This window comes from Protomyctophum parallelum (genome assembly GCF_964188405.1).
Source record: "Protomyctophum parallelum genome assembly, chromosome: 2".
Taxonomy (NCBI): Eukaryota; Metazoa; Chordata; class Actinopteri; order Myctophiformes; family Myctophidae; genus Protomyctophum; species Protomyctophum parallelum.
In genome coordinates this window covers 22,336,343-22,358,758 of record NC_139699.1, presented here as the reverse complement: position 1 = coordinate 22,358,758, position 22,416 = coordinate 22,336,343, and the positions used below count along the sequence as shown (strand labels likewise).

General features: G+C 43.0%; 1 protein-coding gene across 6 annotated transcripts in view; it reads right to left on the bottom strand.

The window, feature by feature from the left end:
- Nucleotides 1-21,714, bottom strand: part of adamtsl3 (ADAMTS-like 3) — a 189,339-nt gene extending 167,625 nt beyond the window's left edge. For 4 of the 6 annotated variants that reach the window (XM_083759129.1, XM_083759133.1, XM_083759132.1 and 1 more), the window contains exons 1-2: nt 20,999-21,091; nt 20,752-20,862 (exon numbers count right to left, since the gene is read on the bottom strand). In XM_083759129.1, coding sequence (XP_083615255.1) covers nt 20,752-20,862; nt 20,999-21,004 — 117 coding nt within the window. In that variant the 5' untranslated portion in view covers nt 21,005-21,091. Of the gene's footprint in view, nt 1-20,751; nt 20,863-20,998; nt 21,095-21,414 lie in introns of those variants that run through there. The other 2 variants (XM_083759131.1, XM_083759134.1) reach the window with 2 other exon arrangements.
- Nucleotides 21,715-22,416: the final 702 nt, after the last annotated feature.

Here is a 22,416-nt window from a genome sequence, read left to right as displayed (position 1 = left end):
TTTTCAGCACACAACCAAGTGTAATATCAGCCATTACGAAGCCATCAAGGCCTGCAAAAATACAATATGTACAATACAATGTCATTTAGATGGATAACATAGCTGTGTGCTTGTCCACACATGTCATGTACTGTTATTTAGACCAGTGGTTCCCAAAGTGGGGTCCGGGTACCCCCAGGGGTCCTTGAGGGAGTTCCAGTAAATCAGGGATGTCAAACTCAAATACACAGTGGGCCAAAATAAAGAAATTGGTACAAGTCGAGGGCCGGACTGTGTTTCAACACACAGGCCATTTTTGGGGAGAGGGGTAGCTGAAAGTTGACCACAAGTGATGTACTTTCACTGCTGATCAATAGTGAAGATAAGACGCATGCTTGCGGGCCCTCAATACGTGACAATGCACTCGCAGTGCATTGTGGGACTTGTAGTATTATGGTGGTCCGTGCAGTATACCAGAGGGCCAGTTCTAATACTAATTAAATATCATCCCGCGGGCCAAAGATAATTCATTCACGGGCCTGATTTGGCCCCCGGGCCTTGAGTTTGACATATATGCAGTAAATGATAGTTTGGAACCAAATGGACCCTGACGGGTCTATTTGGTTCCATTTGTACACTCTCAGAGTTAAATTAACATTGATTTTACAAAATAAATTGGGGTCCCAGAGATAGAAATGACATTAAAACATGGGGGTCTGTAGACTAATATGCATGTCAAACTGGGGGTCCTTGGAATTAAACGGGGTGAGAATCACTGGTAGAGCTGTAAAAATCTTCTTATGGGGGTCCCTGGCATAGCTTTTGAAATGGGGGTCCGCGGGCTAATGAGTGTCAATTTGGGGGTCCTTGACATGAAAACGTTTGGGAACCAGTGATTTAGACATGATAGCATGTTGTTAAATACAGACGCTGGGATTGTTGTTTAACAGCATGGTGTCACGCTGATGCTACTTAGCCGTTGTTTTCTTTGCTTCATACCGGACCATCTAGCCTGTCGTTTAATGACTGCGCCACTCATACGCCTCGCTTTGCATAAGTGTGTCTGCTAAATGCCTAAGTTGTAAATTGTGCATTGTGCATTGTGCGTGCGTGTGTGCGTGTCTCCGTGACTCACAGGCTATTTAAATCAAATGAACAACTCGCTTCCTGAGATAATTAAGAGGCTCTTGACAATACGACTCGCACAGCAGTCCACTCAATCAACTCTAAGTGTCCCAGAGAGACAGTGGACTCTGGAGTCATGGCAGTTAGAGCTAAAACCAGTAAGACGCCCTGAGGGCGATAAGCGACCTTGCTAAAGTTGTCTCGATACCATTTTTTTCAGACCGAGTACAAGTACTTAATTTTTAGTACTCGCCGATACCGAGTACCCATACGAGTACTTTGTTTTTGTTGTGTAACGACTTATTTTACCCCCTTTTTCTCATAGATGCAGATGGATCTCTGATCTAAACTTGTCAGTTGTCATTTATGCTTGTAGATTGGCTGTTTTTGGTGATTTGCTGCAGTGTTGGGTCAGACTTGCTCCTGTTGCAGATTGCAACACCTGAGCGCAACAAACGTAAAATCACGAATTCTACTGGATCTCTTCTCCACTAGTCCCTCCCCAACAACGGAATTGTCAATATATTTAGTCATACTGTAGTTTTAGTCACCAACTAGTTTTTGTCAGTGGAAATTTTATATATTTCCGTCGTAGTGCCAGTCGACGACATCAACACTGCTCCACAGAACACGGTCCAACGAGGAATATTCCTACTTCTCCCTCTGCGGCAAAAATGGAAACACTTCCTCTCGCCTTCCTTCCTTCCCTGCCGCTTCCTCGCTCTATCCCTAATCTCCACGGAGATGGATGGTTGTTAAGAGAGGCCGTCCACATGACACTGCAGGCTGTAATGCCCCCCACCCCCCGTGGGGAGGGGTTTTAATGGTGTGCGACGCCCGCAGGCAGCCCAGCGCAGGTAATAGAGGAGAGAGAGAGGTCTGACTGAGGGGTCACACTTTTTATGAGGAACCTTTTACTGCTCCTCCTTACCGACAACAAACACCACCACTCTGAGTAAACACTCTGAGAGAGAGAGAGAGAGAGGGAGAGAAAGTAGAGAGAGCGAGAGAGAGAGAGAGACAGAGAGAGAGAGAGAGAGAGAGAGAGAGAGAGGGAGGTAAAAGCTATTAGTCTGGTGGCTTAGTGCACTTTTTTAGGAGAATAGTGCACTTGCGGATAAAAGCGCCAAATGTAGCATGAGTCTTCTTTATAGGACATACTAAAGGATTTTAGCCTATAGGAGCCCTTGTCAAATATCTATTTTAAATATCGAATTGCAAGACGACTATCAATATCAATGAAATAATATGTGAAAATCCGCCTAGTATTTTTGAGGGGTGCAACCACTCCAAGGAACAGCAATGCCCGCCCGTTCACCTATGTGTCCGCCTATGTGACGTTAATGAGCACCAGTATGACGATTAGTACCAGTAGGGGCGCTGTTGTGCCAGAAACAGAGAGATAGTGCTGCACTGTTGCCTGCTTACTTCCAAATGTGATAACGTTGACCTATTTTGACATTATTAAAGTCACAGTACATGAAATCTCATCAATAACACCTTTGTTGTTCACTCCGCACGCTATTTCAGCCCCGGTGGACATCTCCGCTCTATACATGGAATCCCCATAGAGTGGGTGGAGCGCTAAATACCTTGCTTTCTGGTTGGATAAAAACACCTATATTTCAAATGTTCATATTGATTCTTTGGGCAAAAAGCTTCTTCTATAGATTGAAGGCTTGTTTTGATTGTTCAGCTCTAAAAAAAGACTTTCTGTCCCAGTTGGATTATGGTGATACCATTTATAGGTTTGCTGGCTCCTACACCTTGGCCAAACTGGATCCCTTGTACCCTTGTGCTGCACTGAGATTCATAACTAACTGATCTGTACGATGCTGTAGATTCATAACTGATCTGTACCATGCTGTAGATTCATAACTGATCTGTACCATGCTGTAGATTCATAACTGATCTGTACCATGCTGTAGATTCATAACTGATCCTGTACCATGCTGTAGATTCATAACTGATCTGTATCTTTAAATAAAGCTGAAATGTATGAAAAAAAAGAGAGAGAGGGTGGGGGGGGGGGGGGGTGGTAGAAAAAGTACTCACATTTTATACATTAAGTAAAAGTATCAATACTGCAATATTGAAATACTCTGTTACAAAGTCCGGAGTTCAAAATGTACCCGAGTAAAAGTACAGAATGTTGAAAATCTACAAGCACACAATGCATCACATCGTCACACATTGTGAGCTTGTAGATTACCCCAATTGGTAACCCTTCATTCAGGTTTTACCTGGTAAGTATCCGGTAACTACTATTTAGTTATGCAGTAATTACTAGGTAATTACCAAGTATTTCCCCTGACAACTACTAGGTAATTACCCTGTATGTATAACTATTTACTGTATAATTACCTGGTAATTACATGGAACTTACCATGGTAAATGACCCACTATTGCCAGGTAATTGCCAAGTATTTTTCTGACAACTACCTAGTAATTATCCTGTATTTATAAGTATTTACTGTGTAATTACCTGGTAATTACATGAAACTTACCATGGTAAATGACCCACTATTGCCAGGTAATTGCCAAGTATTTTCCTGACAACTACCTAGTAATTACCCTGTATTTATAGGTTTTTACAATGTTTCAAAACGTTAACAGGTAAAACCTTTCAAGTTACCCTGTAAGAAAGGTGGAACTGTACTGTGAACGGAAGCGTGTCTTATTTTCGTGATATTACCAGGTATTTACCCACACTGATGAAAAAAGAAAACTCCCTATATATGTTGAGATTAAATGAACAGATTACATGTGTTCAACATCAACAATTCATGTTTGACCACAGAACGTGATTAGAATGTTTTGAGTTCAAGTGAGTCATAAGCTCTGAAAGTGATTCAATCACATTGACCTAATATATTTCAATTGAGTCAAAAGCATGGTGCGATTTAGCAGGAAGTGCCCAGGTCTCCTCTTTCCCCCTCTTGCGCCATTGCTGCTGGACGTGCTGGTGGCCTAGAAGCAGGGGAGGCATATGGTAAGGCTATGAATCTTAATTATAATTACTAGTCCTTACCCGTTCTGAATATATGAACAGCAAATGATGTTCAGTGTGGGTAATGTGTTGTAATAGATCACATTACTGATAGGGGGGAACGGGGAATTGTTTACAGATGGTCTTGGGAAGTTAGGTTGGGCACAAAAGTAGGCTAATTAGTAGGCTACTGTAGTTTCTTTTGCAAGAAAATGCTGCAGTACAATCATAAGTATACCATTGATAGCTTGGTATTGTGGCTGCTTTGGAGAGGTTATCCTTTAAGATGATTAATCAGTTGGATAAATATGATTTGAAGTGGAACGTGTTCCTCAGTCATGTTGCAGGTCCTTTGGTGTGATCCATGGTCAGGCATATGCCCTATTGCTTGTTTATTGTATTAATATACATAGTCCTTACTTAATTGCTCTTCATTTTAACTTGTATAATATTTTGTGTCTTTTTTGTGTGAATAAAAACAGCACTATAACATGAAAATATTTGTATAAATGCATGGTAGGGAAATGTTTTCATGGCAAGGACTGTAAAATGTACACTTATTAGCCCACAGACCCCCATTTGAAAAGTATGAAAGACCCCAGTTTGACATGCAGCACAGAAAGTATGGGCTGTTGCACAGGTATTCCCAAATGTACAGTGTGGGTAATGTGATGTAATAGATCATATTATTGATATATGTATTTTGAGGAAGAATTGCTTTAATATAGACTTGTTCACTGGAAATGGAAAAACAGTACATCATAGTCATACATAGAACTGAAAGTCTCAAACAGTCATTGTCATGTTAGTAGTGTAGTAATTGCATTTATGTATGTATATACCTGTTGCGTTAGTGGTGGACTGGTTGTTGTTGGCACGGGCAGCAGCGCGAGTGAGACGCTTACGCTTTGTATCGCAGCTCCCAGAAAGTGAAAGTGATGGTCGTTTTCTTCGTGGCATGTTGTTTGTTGTATGTAGTAATTGTGTCGATGCGTAGGCTACTGTTACTAAGGTGGAGTGTTCGTTGGTCCGAGTTGTTTTCCTCGTGTGGGTCTGATGCATAGGTCTGATGCCTGCCTGGGGGCGGTGTGAAAAAGCGTTGGAGAATGCAAGGGGAATGTTGTGCCGGAAACTGTGTCCCAGTATTAATCTGTGTCCGTCCCAACATGCATTTCACTGGTGACACTGGTGACACGTGATTTGCGGGGAGATGAGTTGTTCAGTACCCCCCTTGTGGCCGCGGGGGGTACTGCTCCCAGGGTGCGGTTGGATTATTATTTCATATAAATGGGTGATGTAAAAACAATATCTGTACAGTAAATATGACAGTTGCGTCGGTAAAATGTATCCTAGCCGGATTCTGGGAGCGTGCAGATTTTTTTTGGCATGGAGAGATATGTGCTAATAGTGTGGCTCGGTCGGAGATAGACCACGGACAAATAAACAGGTTTTTGTTCACTAATAAATTATGTTATTGGAAAAATGGCTCCGTTAAGACCTCCATATAAATGTTAGTTTCTAACGTAAGTTCAACTCAGAGATGAAATGATCCATCACTCGTCAGCTCCAATCAGATCAACGTTACCTTGTCCGCGCCCCTTTAAAAGCACTCCTCTCCTTCCCATCATTCATCTGTGCTTCCGTTCAGGTAGCACACAGACACGATCGAGAGCTCGCTGCTCACCATCATCATCCGTCATTTCCATCCAAGTTCAAGAGTCAACAAAATTCCTCCACGACCGCAGCTTTCATCCCAGGACACACCGACGGGTGTTTCGCCAGCGTCCCAGGCCCTGCATGCCTCCATCAGATACAGTATCATTCTAGTTGCTCGCTACTGCTATTTATCCACCCGAATGGTTCAACTCTCAAAACAAACGTAACTGCTAACAGCCTAATTTCGATTCCGTTCCGATGCTGCCTTCGCACGCAATGGCCCCTTTTTCCCCTGCTTGCTTGCTTGTTGCTGCTCCAGTGCTATTGTATATTGCGCGTTGCTGTATTCAAAGGCTACTCATTCTACTGCCGCCATGCCTTATTCCACCAGTCTCGCTACTGCTACAGGTGGCGTCTGGGCGATCATGCATTAAACGTTGCTTTCACGGCAGTAGGCTACTGGTCATCATGTGAACGTAGCATAGATCAAGGCTGCAGGTCTAAAAACATACACGGCGTCTAGTCCGTCCACAGTGTAGAGTGGCGACACGCTTCGTCTAGTTCCAAACATTGTCCCTTTGGAGGAACTATCCCTTGAGATAGAACGAGCACTTCCGCATTCCATTGTTGCCACGGGAGTCAACACTAGCGTCGCCACTATCACTAGACTACTCTGAGCATGTCTAGTGCCGTCAGGCATGTTGCCACGTCCGCTCATTATAAGCATCTCAGGCTTGTTTTATTTAATCACTTGCCGAGTGAACGCCGTTGTTTAAACCCACGGTTCGTTCGAAGCACCCTCAGTTTTACATGATGGTAAACTATCTGACGCTGTCGGATCCTTTTCATAATGATTCAAGTTAGTTTTTGTGGCTTGTTTTTGCGGACCTGGCCGCTCGTCTCCCCCAACATGGCAACTCGGTGCCGCATTCATTCTTACCAGGCAATATGCAACTGAGTCTCCTCCTCATCATACTGTTATCATACTGTCAGTCACTTCTCTGTCCATTCACCTCAATCCCAGCTCCATACTGTAATCAATTTATCTGCAATAAATCTCACCTCCACCCTCCGTCTTAAGTGTAATCTCGTTAAGAGTTGAAATGTTAGTTTCTAACGTAAGTTCAACTCAGAGATGAAATTATCCATCACTCGTCAGCTCCAATCAGATCAACGTTACCTTGTCCGCACTCCTCTCCTTCCCATCATTCATCTGTGCTTCCGTTCAGGTACCCGCCACCTCCCCGACGCCGCCCAGCAGCAGGCTCCACCAGGTCGGCCCCAGGGGGGCAGGCTTAAGAGCCCCCCTGCCTTCGCCAGGCAGGATCCGAGCCGAGGCTCCGGCCCGTCCCCACGGGGCTCACGCCAAAGCACTTCCACTGTCTCCTCCTCATCATACTGTTATCATATATGTCAGTCACTTCTCTGTCCATTCACCTCAATCCCAGCTCCATACTGTAATCAATTTATCTGCAATAAATCTCACCTCCACCCTCCGTCTTAAGTGTAATCTCGTTAAGAGTTGAATTATGGTCCATGCCTGTGTGAAAAGTGGGAGTGATTGGTGAAGGCAGTGAGGAGATACGGCGTTGTTTCTGACATTTATAAGCCTGATTTCCCTGGGTTTTCATGCTGGTGTTGTTATGTTAACACTGCTAGCGCAGGTTAGCTATCATGTCATTTTGCGTCAGACTAGAATGGTGTTGTGTTATGATGCTACCAATGCTAACGCAGGCTAGCTTGCATGCTACCATGTTTCCTCAAATTATTTACATGATTAGCTTGTTATTTGACCGTGTTCAACCTAACGTGGATATTGTCCTCGCATCAAACAAACTTTATACTGAGAAGATTGGACCTTCCGTTCCAGAGAAATTCACTAAAACGTCTTAAAAATTAACATTAAAAAAGACGATTTTCTGCGATTTCGCATTGTTAACGTAACAACACCAGCATGAAAACCCAGGGAAATCAGGCTTATAATAATTATAATTAAGATTCATAGCCTTACCATATGCCTCCCCTACTTCTAGGCCACCAGCACGTCCAGCAGCAATGGCGGAAGAGGGGGAAAGAGGAGACCTGGGCACTTCCTGCTAAATCGCACCATGCTTTTGACTCAATTGAAATATATTAGGTCAATGTGATTGAATCACTTTCAGAGCTTATAAGTTTATGACTCACTTGAACTCAAAACATTCTAACCACGTTCTGTGGTCAAACATGAATTGTTGATGTTGAACACATGTAATCTGTTCATTTAATCTCAACATATATAGGGAGTTTTCTTTTTTCATCAGTGTGGGTAAATACCTGGTAATATCACGGAAATAAGACACGCTTCCGTTCACAGTACATTTCCACCTTTCTTACAGGGTAACTTGAAAGGTTTTACCTGTTAACGTTTTGAAAATGTATGTGGTCCAACTGTCTATTACTGTGTAAATAACTGGAAATTGCCAGGTAACATGTTCAAAACATCCTGGTGGGTAATGATGGATTATAACCTACAATTACAGTGAAAGTACATGGTAATATCATGGAAATAAGCCATGCTTCCGTTCACAGTACAGTTCCACCTTTCTTACAGGGTAACTTGAAAGGTTTTACCTGTTAACGTTTTGAAAATGTATGTGGTCCAACTGTGTAAATACCTAGTTATTATCTGTTATTTCCGGGTAACATGTTCAAAATACACCATGATGGGTAATGGAGGAGGATCATAATCTACAATTACCAGGTAGGTACATGGTAATATCATGGAAATAGAACACACTTCCTTTCACAGTACAGTTCCTCCTTACTTACTGGGTACCTATCGGGTAATTACATTGTAGTTGTCAGGGAATTACTTGGTAACAACTGGCAATCTCCTGTAACTACCCATGTGTTTACATGGGTAGTACCCATGTAAACACAGTGAACAGTTACCATATAATTACCTGGTAGTTGTCAGGAAAATACTTGATAATTACCTGGTACCTAATGGGTAACTTACCTGGTAGCAGAGTAAAGACTTATAAATACTGGGTAGTTACCTGGTAAGTACACAGTAAATACTTATACCTACCCGGTAACTATCTGGTAGTTGTTGACAATACTTGGTAATTACCTATAGGGTCTACATGGGTAACCTGCCTGGTCGCAGAGTAAATACTTCAAATACTGAGTAGTTAACTGGTAATTACATTGTAAAAACCTATAAATACAGGGTAATTACCTGGTAGTTGTCTGGAAAATACTTGGTAATTACCTGGTACCTAATGGGTAGCTTACCTGGTAGCAGAGAAAATACTTATAAATACTGGGTAGTTACCTGATAATTACACAGTAAATACTTATAAATACAGGATAATTACTAGGTAGTTGTCAGGAAAATACTTGGCAATTACCTGGCAATAGTGGGTCATTTACCATGGTAAGTTCCATGTAATTACCAGGTAATTATGCAGTAAATAGTTATACATACAGGGTAATTACCTAGTAGTTGTCAGGGGAAATACTTGGTAATTACCTAGTAATTACTGCATAACTAAATAGTAGTTATCGGATACTTACCAGCTAAAACCTACTATTGCAATTAAGCCTCTCAAGCCATTATAAAATACACGGTATAGGCTGGGACCTCGCGTGGCTCATTGCTTTTCTAAAATGGTTACAACATAGGCGAAAGAAGGGACACCCGCACACCGCCACTTGCTAGGTTCAAGAGCATTTCTTTGTTAAGAGAGCAACGCTTCGGTCTTGCGACCTTCCTCAGGTTACAAACATTTAGCAATATTAACCTAAAAAAAACCATTAAATTAAAACAGTAACTATATACGCTTTGCACCACCAGAGCCACACTTCCTTGTTTTCACTCGGCCAGTCACTGTGACGAGGGAATAGGAGGCGCCTGATGTCTTTACGAGGCTGCCCGGAGCCACATATTCACGGTCATATGAGCGCAGGCGGTGCTTAGACGCCCGCACGGCAAGGGTGTGTATTGTGTAAGGCAATCAAGTGCTCCCCTTCCACAGTTCAGCTACAGAGCTGCGGCCTGGATCAGCTGGGAATGATATAAAGTGATTGAAGGTGTAGATTATAGTGAGATTTACAACGAACTGCTATTTTCAAATGGCGGGTACAGGCTTTAGTTTAGACATACTATTGGTCCGACTGTCATTAGACCGACAACCTACCTCACACCCTAACCTAACAGAGAGTATACAGTACATGTACTGGGGCAGAGAGATGTTAGCGGAGGAGAGCCACAGACAGATTCCAGCCAGCTGATTGGCTGAGCTTCAGAGCCACAGACAGATTCCTGCCAGCTGATTGGCTGAGCTCCAGAGCCACAGACAGATTCCAGCCAGCTGATTGGCTGAGCCCCAGAGAGAGACAGGAACAGAGTGAATGGACACACTGTCCATGTGTATGAAAGAGCTTTTCACACGCACGCACGCACACACACATGCACTCATCCATCCACATATGAACATGAACGTGCGTACAGTGTGTGTGTGTGTGTGGATATGAAGTGATCTTTTCACTTCTCACCTTTGGCTGAAATAACAGGACTTACACTGAACCTGAACTGAGGTGTGTGTGTGTGTGTGTGTGTGTGTGTGTGTGTGTGTGTGTGTGTGTGTGTGTGTGTGTGTGTGTGTGTGTGTGTGTGTGTGTCCAGCAGATGTGGATGTGTTTTGGGGCACCATGCAGGAGAAGAGAACCTTCAGAGATATCATGAGTAGTAGTAATAATAATAATAATAATAATAAGGACATGAGTATCTTCTCCACAAGAACAGTCACACGAGAGAGACTCGGAGCCAGCTTAGGTGGTTCGGGCATCTGGTTAGGATGCCTCCCGAGCGTCTCTGTAAGGGGAGGTCCTCATTGCACGTCCCACTGAAATGGAGAGGGAAGTTTGGAGCTCTCTGGTGGAGCCGTTTCCCCCGCGACCCGACTACGGATAAGCGGTTGAAGATGGATGAGAAGATAGACAAAAATCGACGAAAATTAACAACTGGGAAGGAGAGAAGGAGCGAGGTGGAGAGAGAGAGAGAGAGAGAGAGAGAGAGAGAGAGAGGGGGGGGGGGAGAGAGGGGGAGAGAGGGGAACGCCACTGAATCAAAATAAATCCTGCAAACCGCGGCCCAGCGGAACGCCGTGAAGAGATAACCGCATTCCAGACGTAATGAATCCACTACTGAATAATAAACACAGGGCGGGGACTGTGAATAAATAATGAGCAGGCTGAGAACGTGCTCAGGCCAGACAGTCACATGGTCAACATTACATTAATTACTCCAGATGGATATCTCCATCGGTCCTGGGCTGGCCCGACCGCGTTTGGGTTTCCTCTGAACGGAGCACGGGGGAGGGGGGGGGGGACGAGGACGAGGACGACGACCAGAGAGAAAGAGAGAGAGAGAAAAAAAGAATCAACTCTCATCTCTCGCTCGCAGTTTATTTTTGGGAAAACAAATGGTCCATAACAACAACAACGACGACAACAACAATATAGCAGTAACAAAGCTTGCAGAGCGACAAGGTCCCTTCCAAGTCCAGTTCCACCAGGCGATGTTACGCCGGAAATTATTCCCCGTTTATTTTCCTCATAGACTTTTCAAAAAGTATGTATTTAAAGACCGTTTAAGCGTCGTACAAAGCCAACTCGAGTTGTGAGAAATCATGACAACAAACACAATTTTACGGGCCGAACAAATAATTAGAAAGAAGAAGAAAACACTCGTTGTTTTTGGCAGCAAATTTAGATTTTAGTTTAGTCATAGTCTTTGGAGTTTGGTATAAAACTTCATTTAGTTTTAGTCACATTTTAGTCATGTTTTTTCGGCTATTTGAAGAATATTACAATGTTGATTAATTAATTGGATTTAACTGGATTCTCAACCTTATTTTCACAGCGCCATCCAATCTGAGCCCAACTGTTGCAAAGGGTAAGGAAACGTTGCCTTTTTATCGTGTTGAGATTTCCCATTACATTTGACAAGTCCAAAGTCCATTTTACATCAATTAATCAGATTTAACTCAAACTGTGCCACCCAACCGAGAAAATTGCTCCCCCCCCCCCAATATAATGTCTCTCCCTCTCTCTCTCCCTCCTTCTCTCTCCCTCCCTCTCCCCAGCAGAGCGTGGCTGCCCTTCCATTCTCAGCTCCATGGTCTTATAAGTACACAATGGGCTGATGTGTGACTGCATTCCTCCTGGGAGAGGGAGAGAGAGGCCATAGCTCATAGCCACTGTGTGGCATTACAGAGGAGGCTGAAAGGGAAAAGCTGAAACTTCTTCTTCCGCCCGTTGTTTGTGTTCAGGCCAGGACACACAGAGAGAGAGAGAGAGAGAGAGAGAGAGAGAGGGGGGGGAAGGGCAGGGTGCTGTGCTGGTCTGTTTTGGGTGCTGGGTGCTGGGTGGGTGGGTGGGGGTTAAGTGGGTGAGATGGCGATAAAGAGGAGATTCAGGGACTGTGTTTGAACAGCTGTCAGGCTGAAGGGCCAGGCTGAAGGATGACAGGAAGTAGGCTGGCACCAGCCAGGCCCCGCGGGCTGTATGTGCTGCTAACAGGAAGTCACAGAGGTATAGATGAGTGCAACTCTCACTTTCTCCGTTTCTATAACTAGTTCATACCCGTTCAGGGATATGACATATACCAAAGTATGTCCAGGAGTCTCTCTCTCTCTCTCTCTCTCTCTAACACACAACCAAGTGCATAATATGCCATTACGACGCACCAAGGCTCCGCCAACTTACATTTCAGTCGACCGGGTTTTCCAGATACTTTTCAGCCAATACTTTCACTGTTGCTGCATTGAACTGTAAGTCTGTGTTCTCCTATTTTGGTACCTCAATAATAATCACTCGTCCGTCAAACTGAACAGATTGCATGGACAACGTCCCACTGGGAGGAGACCCCCGGATAAGCGGTTGTAGATGGATGATGGGTGGACTAAAAGATGATGGGTGGCCGAAATCAGTACGCACACACACACACACACACACACACACACACACACACACACACACACACACACACACACACACACACACACACACACACACACACACACACACACACACACACACACACACACACACACACACACACACACACACACACACACACACACACAATGCCCCCTCACTTCTGCTTCGGGAGATAAAGCTAGTAAACCCTCTTTGCACTATTAGTATTAATGTCTAAGTATTATGCAAGAATCCAATTTAAATTAATATGGGAAAGAGTTTCAGCAAGAAAGTTGAAAGTCTTCGGAATCCTTTGGCTCCAGAAATAAAAACGACCCTTATTATAATTCAATGCAGGGTGCATTTCTCTTAATCTCTTTTAAAGTGTGGAGGGCGTGTGAGGACAACTTTGGAGAGGTTTGTGAAACTTTTTGGTAGCTGCTCTACCAAAAAGGCCAAAGGGAAACGACATATCGGCCTGGGCTTTGGTTCAGCGGTCCAGGCACCTTGGCCGGTAGTCCGAGTCTGGCAGTGTGCCGCGGGCTCGACTCCCGATCCTGACGGCCTTTACTGCCCCCCATCTCTCTCCCCTATTTCCTGTCAGCCTACTGTCTGTCTGTCCCTCTATAAAAAATAAAAAATAAAGGCGAAAGCCAAAAAAAAGAAGAAAAAAAATGGAAGAGACATATCTACTACAGAGAAATACCAAATAGTGAAGTGAACAGAGACAATGAAAGAGACAATAAAAATAAAAAATGTGAGATTCAAGTCTTGCAGCATACCTTTGGAACGGAAAACGGCAATCAAGCGTATATATTTTGATCCCAGGTCTGCTTGTCATAATCCACACTAACTGCCAGCCAAATTACAACCTGTTCCCCCCCAAAAAAATCCAATCTACCTTGAATCATCCCCTTCTGTCCACCATATACAGACAGACTGCACCCAGAGTCCATTCAGTTGACCTCATTGAAGTCAGCATACTGTAATGCAGGGGTAGGCAACTTTAGGCACCAGTGCCAACATTGGCACAAAGGAGGGTGATCACCTGTCTGTGAGAGAGTATTATTGGTTTTAAATAAACTATTTAAAATAAATGCAGTCAAATAAATGAAGTCCCTCACATTTGTGTGTAAATTACATCCTGCATTCCACATTCATTAAAACTGAACTCTCTTATTGCTCAGAGACTAATGATCATTATAACAACAAATATTTAAAAAGAAGGAAAAACTATATTTGTGGATAATCAAAATATGTTGGAATTTTTCACGTGGTGTCATTAAAATTAATTCATGTTGATATGGCACACTGACAATCTAGAAAATAAAAACATGGCACTTCATTTAAAAAAGCCCTGCTGTAATGCATACAGATGTGCCGTTTGAGAACTTCACATGTCCTGCCATTGGCAATTCAATAAATTGTCACATTTTCAGTGAGAAAGGGGGGCATTTGGCAAGGTGTTAATTCTATAATTCTATTCAGATTCCCACCCTATATAGAGTTCCTCTGCTGGACACTTGTTCTTACCTTTTTAACCCATTTTGACCTGGGAACGATTCTACAAATGTCTTCTAAATCCGTTTTCTGAAAAACCTCATGTTTCTATGTCAGTGGTTCTCAAACATTTTCATGTCAACCCCCATCTGAAAATATGTTGTTCCAGGAACCCCTCCCAGAAACAAAGATTTTAGTTAAAAACTTTGGCTCTGGCCCAGGCCGTAGCGTAACGGTCTGGGCACCGGACTGGTAATCCAGTCGCAGTGTGCCGCGGGTTCGACTCCCGGACCCGACACGGCCTTTACTGCATGTCATCCCCCCATCTCTCTCCCGTTTCCTGTCAGCCTGCCCTACTGTCTGTCCCTTCAAAAATCAATAAAAGGCGTAAGCCGCAAAAAAATATCTTAAAAAAAAAAAAAAAAAACTTTGGCTCTGAAAGAATATAAATTATATTCAACAATTTGTGCCACATTTTCACGATGTTTCAAAAATAGCAGACCTACAAGCTCGTAGCGTGGCACTTGAAGATCTGCTATTTTTCAATAGCTAAAGTATAACATAATGCCCCAAAATGGGTTAAAGTGGATTTTCATGACAAGCAACTTAGCGGTCGGTGCACTGGCTGTTCAAAGGTAACTTTAAATACATCTAACGAGTCTAACGATGAAAGAATACACACCGGAGCAGCAAACTCACAAAGGATGAGTCACTTTGATCTCTTACACACTCAGCAAACTTTACAAATTAATTTCAACGTGACTTCTGCTGATGCATTCATAATTAATCAGGCAATATTGTTTCTCTCTCTCTCTCTCTCTCTCTCTCCATATGGCTCACTGCCCATAACTATGAAAGAACCAAGACCTCTCTCTCTCACTCCCTCTCTTTCACACGCACGTATGCACACACGCATGCACAGTTTGCACACATACACATCATTATATAATACACTGCTATAGCAAAGGGGGACTGATCCACAGGTGTGAGTTTGATAACCCATGGCAGTGGGTGCGTGCGTGTGTGCGTGCGTGCGTGCGTGCGGCAGGTTGAATTTCAGAAAGAGGCTAGCTAATTGGACGTGCAGATTAGTGAAAGGGGAGGAAGGGGCTTACTAAAACACCTGTCTATCTCTCCTTCATTTTTCTATCCCTCACGTCCTATCCCTGCACCATATGCAAGGAGAGGAGTGGAGAGGCTTACTAATGTGAGCAGTGCTGTAAATTAAATGTTGCAGCATTATATATATATATATATATATATATATATATATATATAGATGGGTCAGATTAATCGATAATCGTTAATAGGACCCGAAATTGATAATTAATAATTGATCATCTTTTTTTCTTTTAAATGAAAATCTGTTGGAAAGGCAATATTGTCATCCAAACAGGACATGGCTATAGGCCTACCAAAGTGTGTCTGGGATGTGTCTGTGTAGCTGCATGACTGAGAGGAGTGTGAGTGGAGAATTTACCTAATCAGGCCTAGGCTGGGGTTGCTATGGTTCATTGGCTCAACACTGGTCCAGGGGCCACCAGTGGTCCTTGAGGGGGTTCCAGGTGGTCCTCATCCAAAAGATGGAGTTAGTAACTAAATGGACCCTTATTAACTCTCAATAGTTAAAATTATTGTTAATCATCTACATCAGGGGTTCCCAAACTTTTTTGGCTTAGGTACCCCTTGGGGGGAAGATTTTTGTATTTGTAGTGTTCATTAAAACCTCGTAACTCACATCCATTGGACCCTCAAACTGTCACAACACCAACTTTGATGAGGCAGTATTGCATGATTTGCATCGTTTCAAAAAATATAAGGTTTTAACAGCTTGTCGTACACATCCAAGTGGGGGGTGGTGCTGGTAGGCAAGGTATGAAATGCAGACCACAGAAAACTTCTCTTAGAAGAGGAAGGGACCGCATACTCCAGAGACGCTCGGACAAGATTAGATTTGCTTCATTTTATTATTATTATTATATATATCTTCTTTGATAAAACTAGGACAACCCCCCCCCCCCCCCGCAGAGTGACAGTCACAAAGATCTGATGACAATAGAGCGTCGCAGTCCCGCCCCCTACCAGGGCCCAGGAAATGATTCTCCGTTCATTTTCCTCATAGACATTTCAGAAAGTATGTATTTAAAGACGTTTACGCTGCGGACAAAGCCAACTCTTGTCGTGACAAATCATGACAACAAACACAATTTTTCGGGCCAAACAAAGAATTTGAAAGTAGAAAAAACGGCAGGTTACAACCCTTATTTTGTTGTTTTTCTTCTATGTAATTATTTGTTTTGTCCAAAATATTGTGTGTGTTGTCATGATTTGTCACGACTCGAGTTGGCTTAAAAGGTCTTTAAATAAATACTTTTTGAAATGTCTATGGGAAAAATGCATTGTGATTCATTTCCTGGGCCAGGCGTCGTCATGAAAGGGGCGGGACTGCGACACTCTATAGCGTGTGGTCATTAAGCCAGGTGTGGAGTTATGTGGGAGCCATTAGCAGCTAGCGATGCACTCTCTCAATAGTTCTCAAATGGGGGTACGTGTACCCCTAGCGGAGAGAGTAGAACATGGAAAGACTGGACACAGTTTAAAGTAAATGTGCTCAGGAGGGTTACTTATTATTTGTGGATCCGGTATTCATCTCCTCCCATAAAGCTCATTATTTTAGAGACAAATCTCTGATTATAACTCCAACCAGTAGTTAGGAGGAAGGCTCTACGAGTCTACGTCCTCCCGGTGGGGGCTCCTCACAGCCAAATGACGGAGAGTTCGTAACCCAAATGGACCCGTATAGATCTTCAACTCTTGAGAGGGTCAAGTTACCATATATTATTTCATTTTATACACTCTCAAAGAGTTAAATTATTGTTAAACATCTGCATTACTTAATTTACAAGAAGCCTACACAATTGTAGAATGTAGAAAGAATTGTTATTTTGATCGACGTTTGCCCGTTATCTCTCCTAATGGTATACCCAACATCAATACAGCATGGAATGGTTGGACAAAATCTTATCAAACGTCAACAAAATATTCTACGAGAGGCTAAAATGTCATCAAAATGGTGATCCGTGGCTCAAATGCCAAAGAAATACTGGACCTTGATGTGAAAAGGGCTGAAAACCACTGGTGTATGTCTATCAACAACAGGGCCTGCACGGTCAAAGCACTAAAGGTCACTTCACTCAGCTGGTTTCAGCAGCGCTAGCACCTGGCCGGGGCAGCCAATTGTCAGGGATTAAGACACCGCGTCCTTTCTCTGCCAGTTCCTCCATTAAAAGCCTCTCTCTCTATATTTATCACCCGCCTGGCTTCACACAATGCGTTGGCTTCATAGAAGAAAGTTACAGTTACATTCGGTTCAGCTCACATACAGTACAGTACAGTACAGTACACTACACAGGCACAACAAAAATAATCTGGCAACCTTTTTTTCCCCCAGCACTGACAACAACAGCTATTCTGAGCTCTGCAAATCTGCAATAATTCACCACCACGTATGCTTCAGATCAGATTAGCCATTATGACTGACTTACTTACTTAGGTAGGCAAGTAAGTACTTAAAGTATGAATAGTACTCACATTGCAGAATGTCCTATTTCGAAAGTTCAAAATGTGTACAAAATATTTTGAAGACGCATTGTGAGCTTGTAGATCTATTTTTAAATGGACGAAATGTATATAGGGTTGAAGTGGTTAAATAGTAAAAATTTAAATCACAAAGTTTTCAAATAATTGTTGACAAATGTTGGCTCTGAGATGTAGTGGAGTAGAAGTAAAAGTATTGGAAATTGGAAATACTCAAGTAAAGTACAATTACCTCAACATTGTACTTAAGTACAGTACTTGAGTAAATTAGTTACTTTACACCACTGCCCAAATGCACCCTCCATTTGGCTAATACTTACGAATACCAGGCGAGTCGCCCCTTTTACCAACTCGCCCTTGGTGTACATCCGGCGGAACTGCTCAGCCTGGTATTCCTAAAGTAACCTACATGTAAGTAAATTATGCTTAAACGGTCAAACCTAACCTTATTCCTAACCTTAACCTCAGTAAAACTATGCCTAAACCTAACTTAACCCCAGTAAAACTATGCCTAACCCTTAACTTATTGCTAACCTTATTCTCAGTAAAACAAAATAAAGAATACAAGAACCGCAACACTGAGCGGTCGGCGTGAGGTCGGCGGAAAGAAAACGGGGGCGAGATGGTAGGGGCGACCGTACCTGATACCATACAGATAGGACTGATTATTGTACTGCTCAACGGCTGTGCATACAGTATATCGCTAATGCAGGCTGTCGTAATAATAACGGAGCTGGTGGTCGTTCGACGTTAATACAGTTAGGATTAAAGGAGAATTCCATGCTAGAATGCTTTCTTATCTTTCTTACCTTTCTTTGTAGTTGTTACGTCCATACCAAAGAGGTCCAGGTGTTTTTTTGTGCAAAAACTCCTTATTGGCTATTTTCCCTACCATAAGTCCTCAATGAATTGCATTGCATTGAATGGGAATTGAATGGGGCTATGGGGTGTTATGCTAATTCACTTATTTCCATCGAAAGAAATAGTAAAGTGTGCCGCTTGGGATATTATTTACATTATGAAGAGAGGATATATACAAAGAAATTATAATTTTGAGCGATGGAAATAAGCAAATTAGCACAACACCCCATAGCCCCATTCAATTCAATGCAATTAATTTAGGGCTTATGGTAGGGGAAATAGCCAATAAGGAGCTTTTGCACAAAATAACACCTGGACCTCTTTGGTGGGGACGTAACAACTACAAAGAAAGGTAAGAAAGCCTTTTAGTATGGAATTCTCCTTTAAAGAATAACATAATATCTGCAATAATCAAAAATAAACACAAATACATAGCCATACATATTAGCTCAGGGGTCTTCAACTGATTATGAACAAGGGACCACCGGTGCCGTGTCATTAGTCAGAAGGTTCATTGTTCCGAAAATACTATCCCTATCTCTAACCCTAACCTAAACCTAACCGCAAGCACGGGAGCAAACCTAAACCTAACCGCAAGCACGGGAGCAGTGCATGTTCGGACTAACGGGACTTTGGATCTATGGGTAGTTCCCGGACCACCACCCTGACTTAGAATCAACCTGGGGACCAATGTTGTGTTGGGTGAGGATATCGGCTAAGATTAGTGCTTTTGTAACACTTTTAGAAATCAACAAATCCTACATTACTAAATGAATTGGCCAGGGACCACACGCAATATACTTCCACAGACCACCTGTTGAAAAACCCTGCATTAGCTCATTGAAAGTGAAACCTTTCCCTCTATGTGTGCATCGCATCCACGACCACCCTGTTCATCATCATCATGCAACGAGACATACAGCCTACATCAAAACACACAAGCTGAGCAATAATCAGAGGCCAACATGTGGCAGTTTAAATCAGTGGTTCTCAAAGTGAGGTCCGGGGACCCCCAGGGGTAATTGAGGGAGTTCCAGGGGGTCCCCAGCTAAATGATAGATTACATTTATAGTGTACACAGAGTTACATTAAATTTGATTTTACAATATAAACCGGGGTCCCACAGATAGAAATGCCATTAAATGGGGGTCCGACTCCTAATGCATGTCATTCTGGTGGTCCTTGAAATTAAAATGGGAATCCCTGGCATATATAAATGCACCATTAATGTCTCTGTACTATATGTAATGTATGTGTATACGGCTGTAATCCACGTAACTCGAGAACAGTTCGCTCCACCGACTTCAAATTCGATACACACGTTCCACACCCGCACAGGGAGTGTGGGGGTGTGTCGGTCGGACCAACGGTTGTTCAGAACCGCCACAAAAGGCCTCTTCCCGGGCTCTGGACATGGCCCTGGACCCTGCCCTCCATAATATGGAGCTGGCCTGTTCGTTCTGACATCACAAATATGTTCTGACATCTGCATAGATCCATATTTGGCCATGCCTAACAAAGAACTCCATATATGGACATACATACTTACACCTTCAAGTATATATGAATAGAGATGACATCCGAGTTCAAAAGTGCATGAGGCGATTTCACTCCTCCTTCCGGGTAGGAACAGAGTGCATTCTGGGATGGATTGCAATAGTGAGTGGCCCCAAACACATGAACGCGCTGCCTTTGAACGCGCACGAGCGTGCTGCCGTCGTGAACGTGCACAATGATAGTCAACGGACCAGCGCGTTCATGTGTTTGGGGCCAGGCTGCAATATCAAATTCGGCCACTATGTCCATTTCGCCTCAGTGTTTCCTCTGGGTGCCTTCTCTATTCATATATACTCTAAGACTTACAAAATAACCGGGTGGGGCATTCATTTACAACTTGCATCGTTCCAAGTAGGCCAGTGCAGCAGCGAGCACCGCTCTAGTCTTTTCAAATGGGGGTTCTGCAGGCTAATTAATTACGTGACAATCTGGGGGTCCTTGACGTGGAAAAAGTTTGAGAACCACACTGTTTTAAATGATCCATTCATTCATTCATTCATTCATTCATTCATTCTCCATACCTGGACAGTAGACATCATCAGGCAGATCAGGGCTGCTAGGACTAGGAGAATTGAAGGGATTAACAGCCTCATGGTTCCAACCCTTTTCTCACCGATCGGGTTCCTTCCAACCTGTGGGGTTAACATGTAGATTAGATAGGCTGTAATCACGCTAATGGACAACTCTCCTGGCGTACGTGTTTCCTTCCATGATCCATGTTGGTTGTGTGCAAAGGGAGAGGGAGAGGGGAAAATCGCGAAAATTCACCTGCATCAAATCCACACACAACAGTGACTGACTGGCTGACTGAGCCTGTCAGGATGGAATGGAATGCTGACATTTAAAGGTTATTTGTCTGCCTTAAGTTTCAACGTTACGCTAACAGACCTTATTTAAAATCTATCTCTCTCTCTCTCTCACTCAGACGAGCATCTGTCTATTTCTGTACTCTGACAACATTTTGCATATAGACATCACCATCCATCACCACCGAGACAGACCTGATACAGACACGTGAATAAACCGATCGTGTGATTAAATTATTCTTATCCAAGCTATACTGCCGGTCGACAATATAAATACAGCACACAACAACAACAAACCCCCGTCAGCGTTATGTTAACATTACAAACATGTGAATTAGGCTACATGACGGAGATGGTTGAGGTGAATTCAACACCTACCTTCTCGGGGATCCGTTATGCGCTCATGTGGGAGAATGAGATCCACATAAAGTGATATTTCTCCAATAAAGCCCCCGGTTTGGTTTGGTTTGGTTTGGGTTCAGGTTTGCCACCCCATGTACCGCCAGCCACACCACAACTAATCCCCGAATATTTCAGACCATCATGCAGCCGAAATATAACGCTGTCAAAATGGTAATCAATCAATCAATCAACCAGTTCGATCTAGCCTACTGTTCAGATGCGGCTTTTATCAGCCGTTATAGTTTAATCGCGGTGCATACTGTATGTCTGTCTGTCTGTGAGCTCCGATAAAAGTGTGTGCGTGTGTCTCGCTCTACACACACACACACACACACACAGTACACACCTCTCTCTCTCTCTCTCTCTCGCACAGACCAGTAGGATAGCGGTTTGTTTGAGGCGACACAAGTTGTGCGCAGAAGATAATAATTAAAAAAAAAGAATAATCTGCAAACATGATTTTCAAACAAGAATTAAGAATAATTTATCATTAAACATATTGATGTTAGGCTTAGCCCAAAATGTAGTTTCTCTATACGGCCGGCAACCTTGGCGTACACGAATACAATAAAATATCACTATAAAAAAGTGTGTCTGTGCGTGCGTGAGTGCGTGCGCGCGCGTGTGCGTGTGTGTGTCACTGAATTCATTTTATTATTACATTTGCATTTCATTCTATGCAGTTTTGTCTCCCCCCTGTGGCGAAAAGCCGATAACGACAGTCAGTCGAACTTGCCTTAACACAGGGCTAGAAATAGGCTAAAGTGTTAAAAACAATACAAATGACGTTAGTTTTGTGGATTAATTTACTTTTACTGCGTGGGCGTGGCCCCCTATGCCCCCCACAAAATGACCGGAACTACTTAAGGCGAGACACCCCAGGTGAATAGGGAAAAAAAGTTAAATAATAGCTATCACAATGAAACTTCTCCAGTTGATTACTTATATAAAAAATAAGATTTTTTGTATTACAAGTTT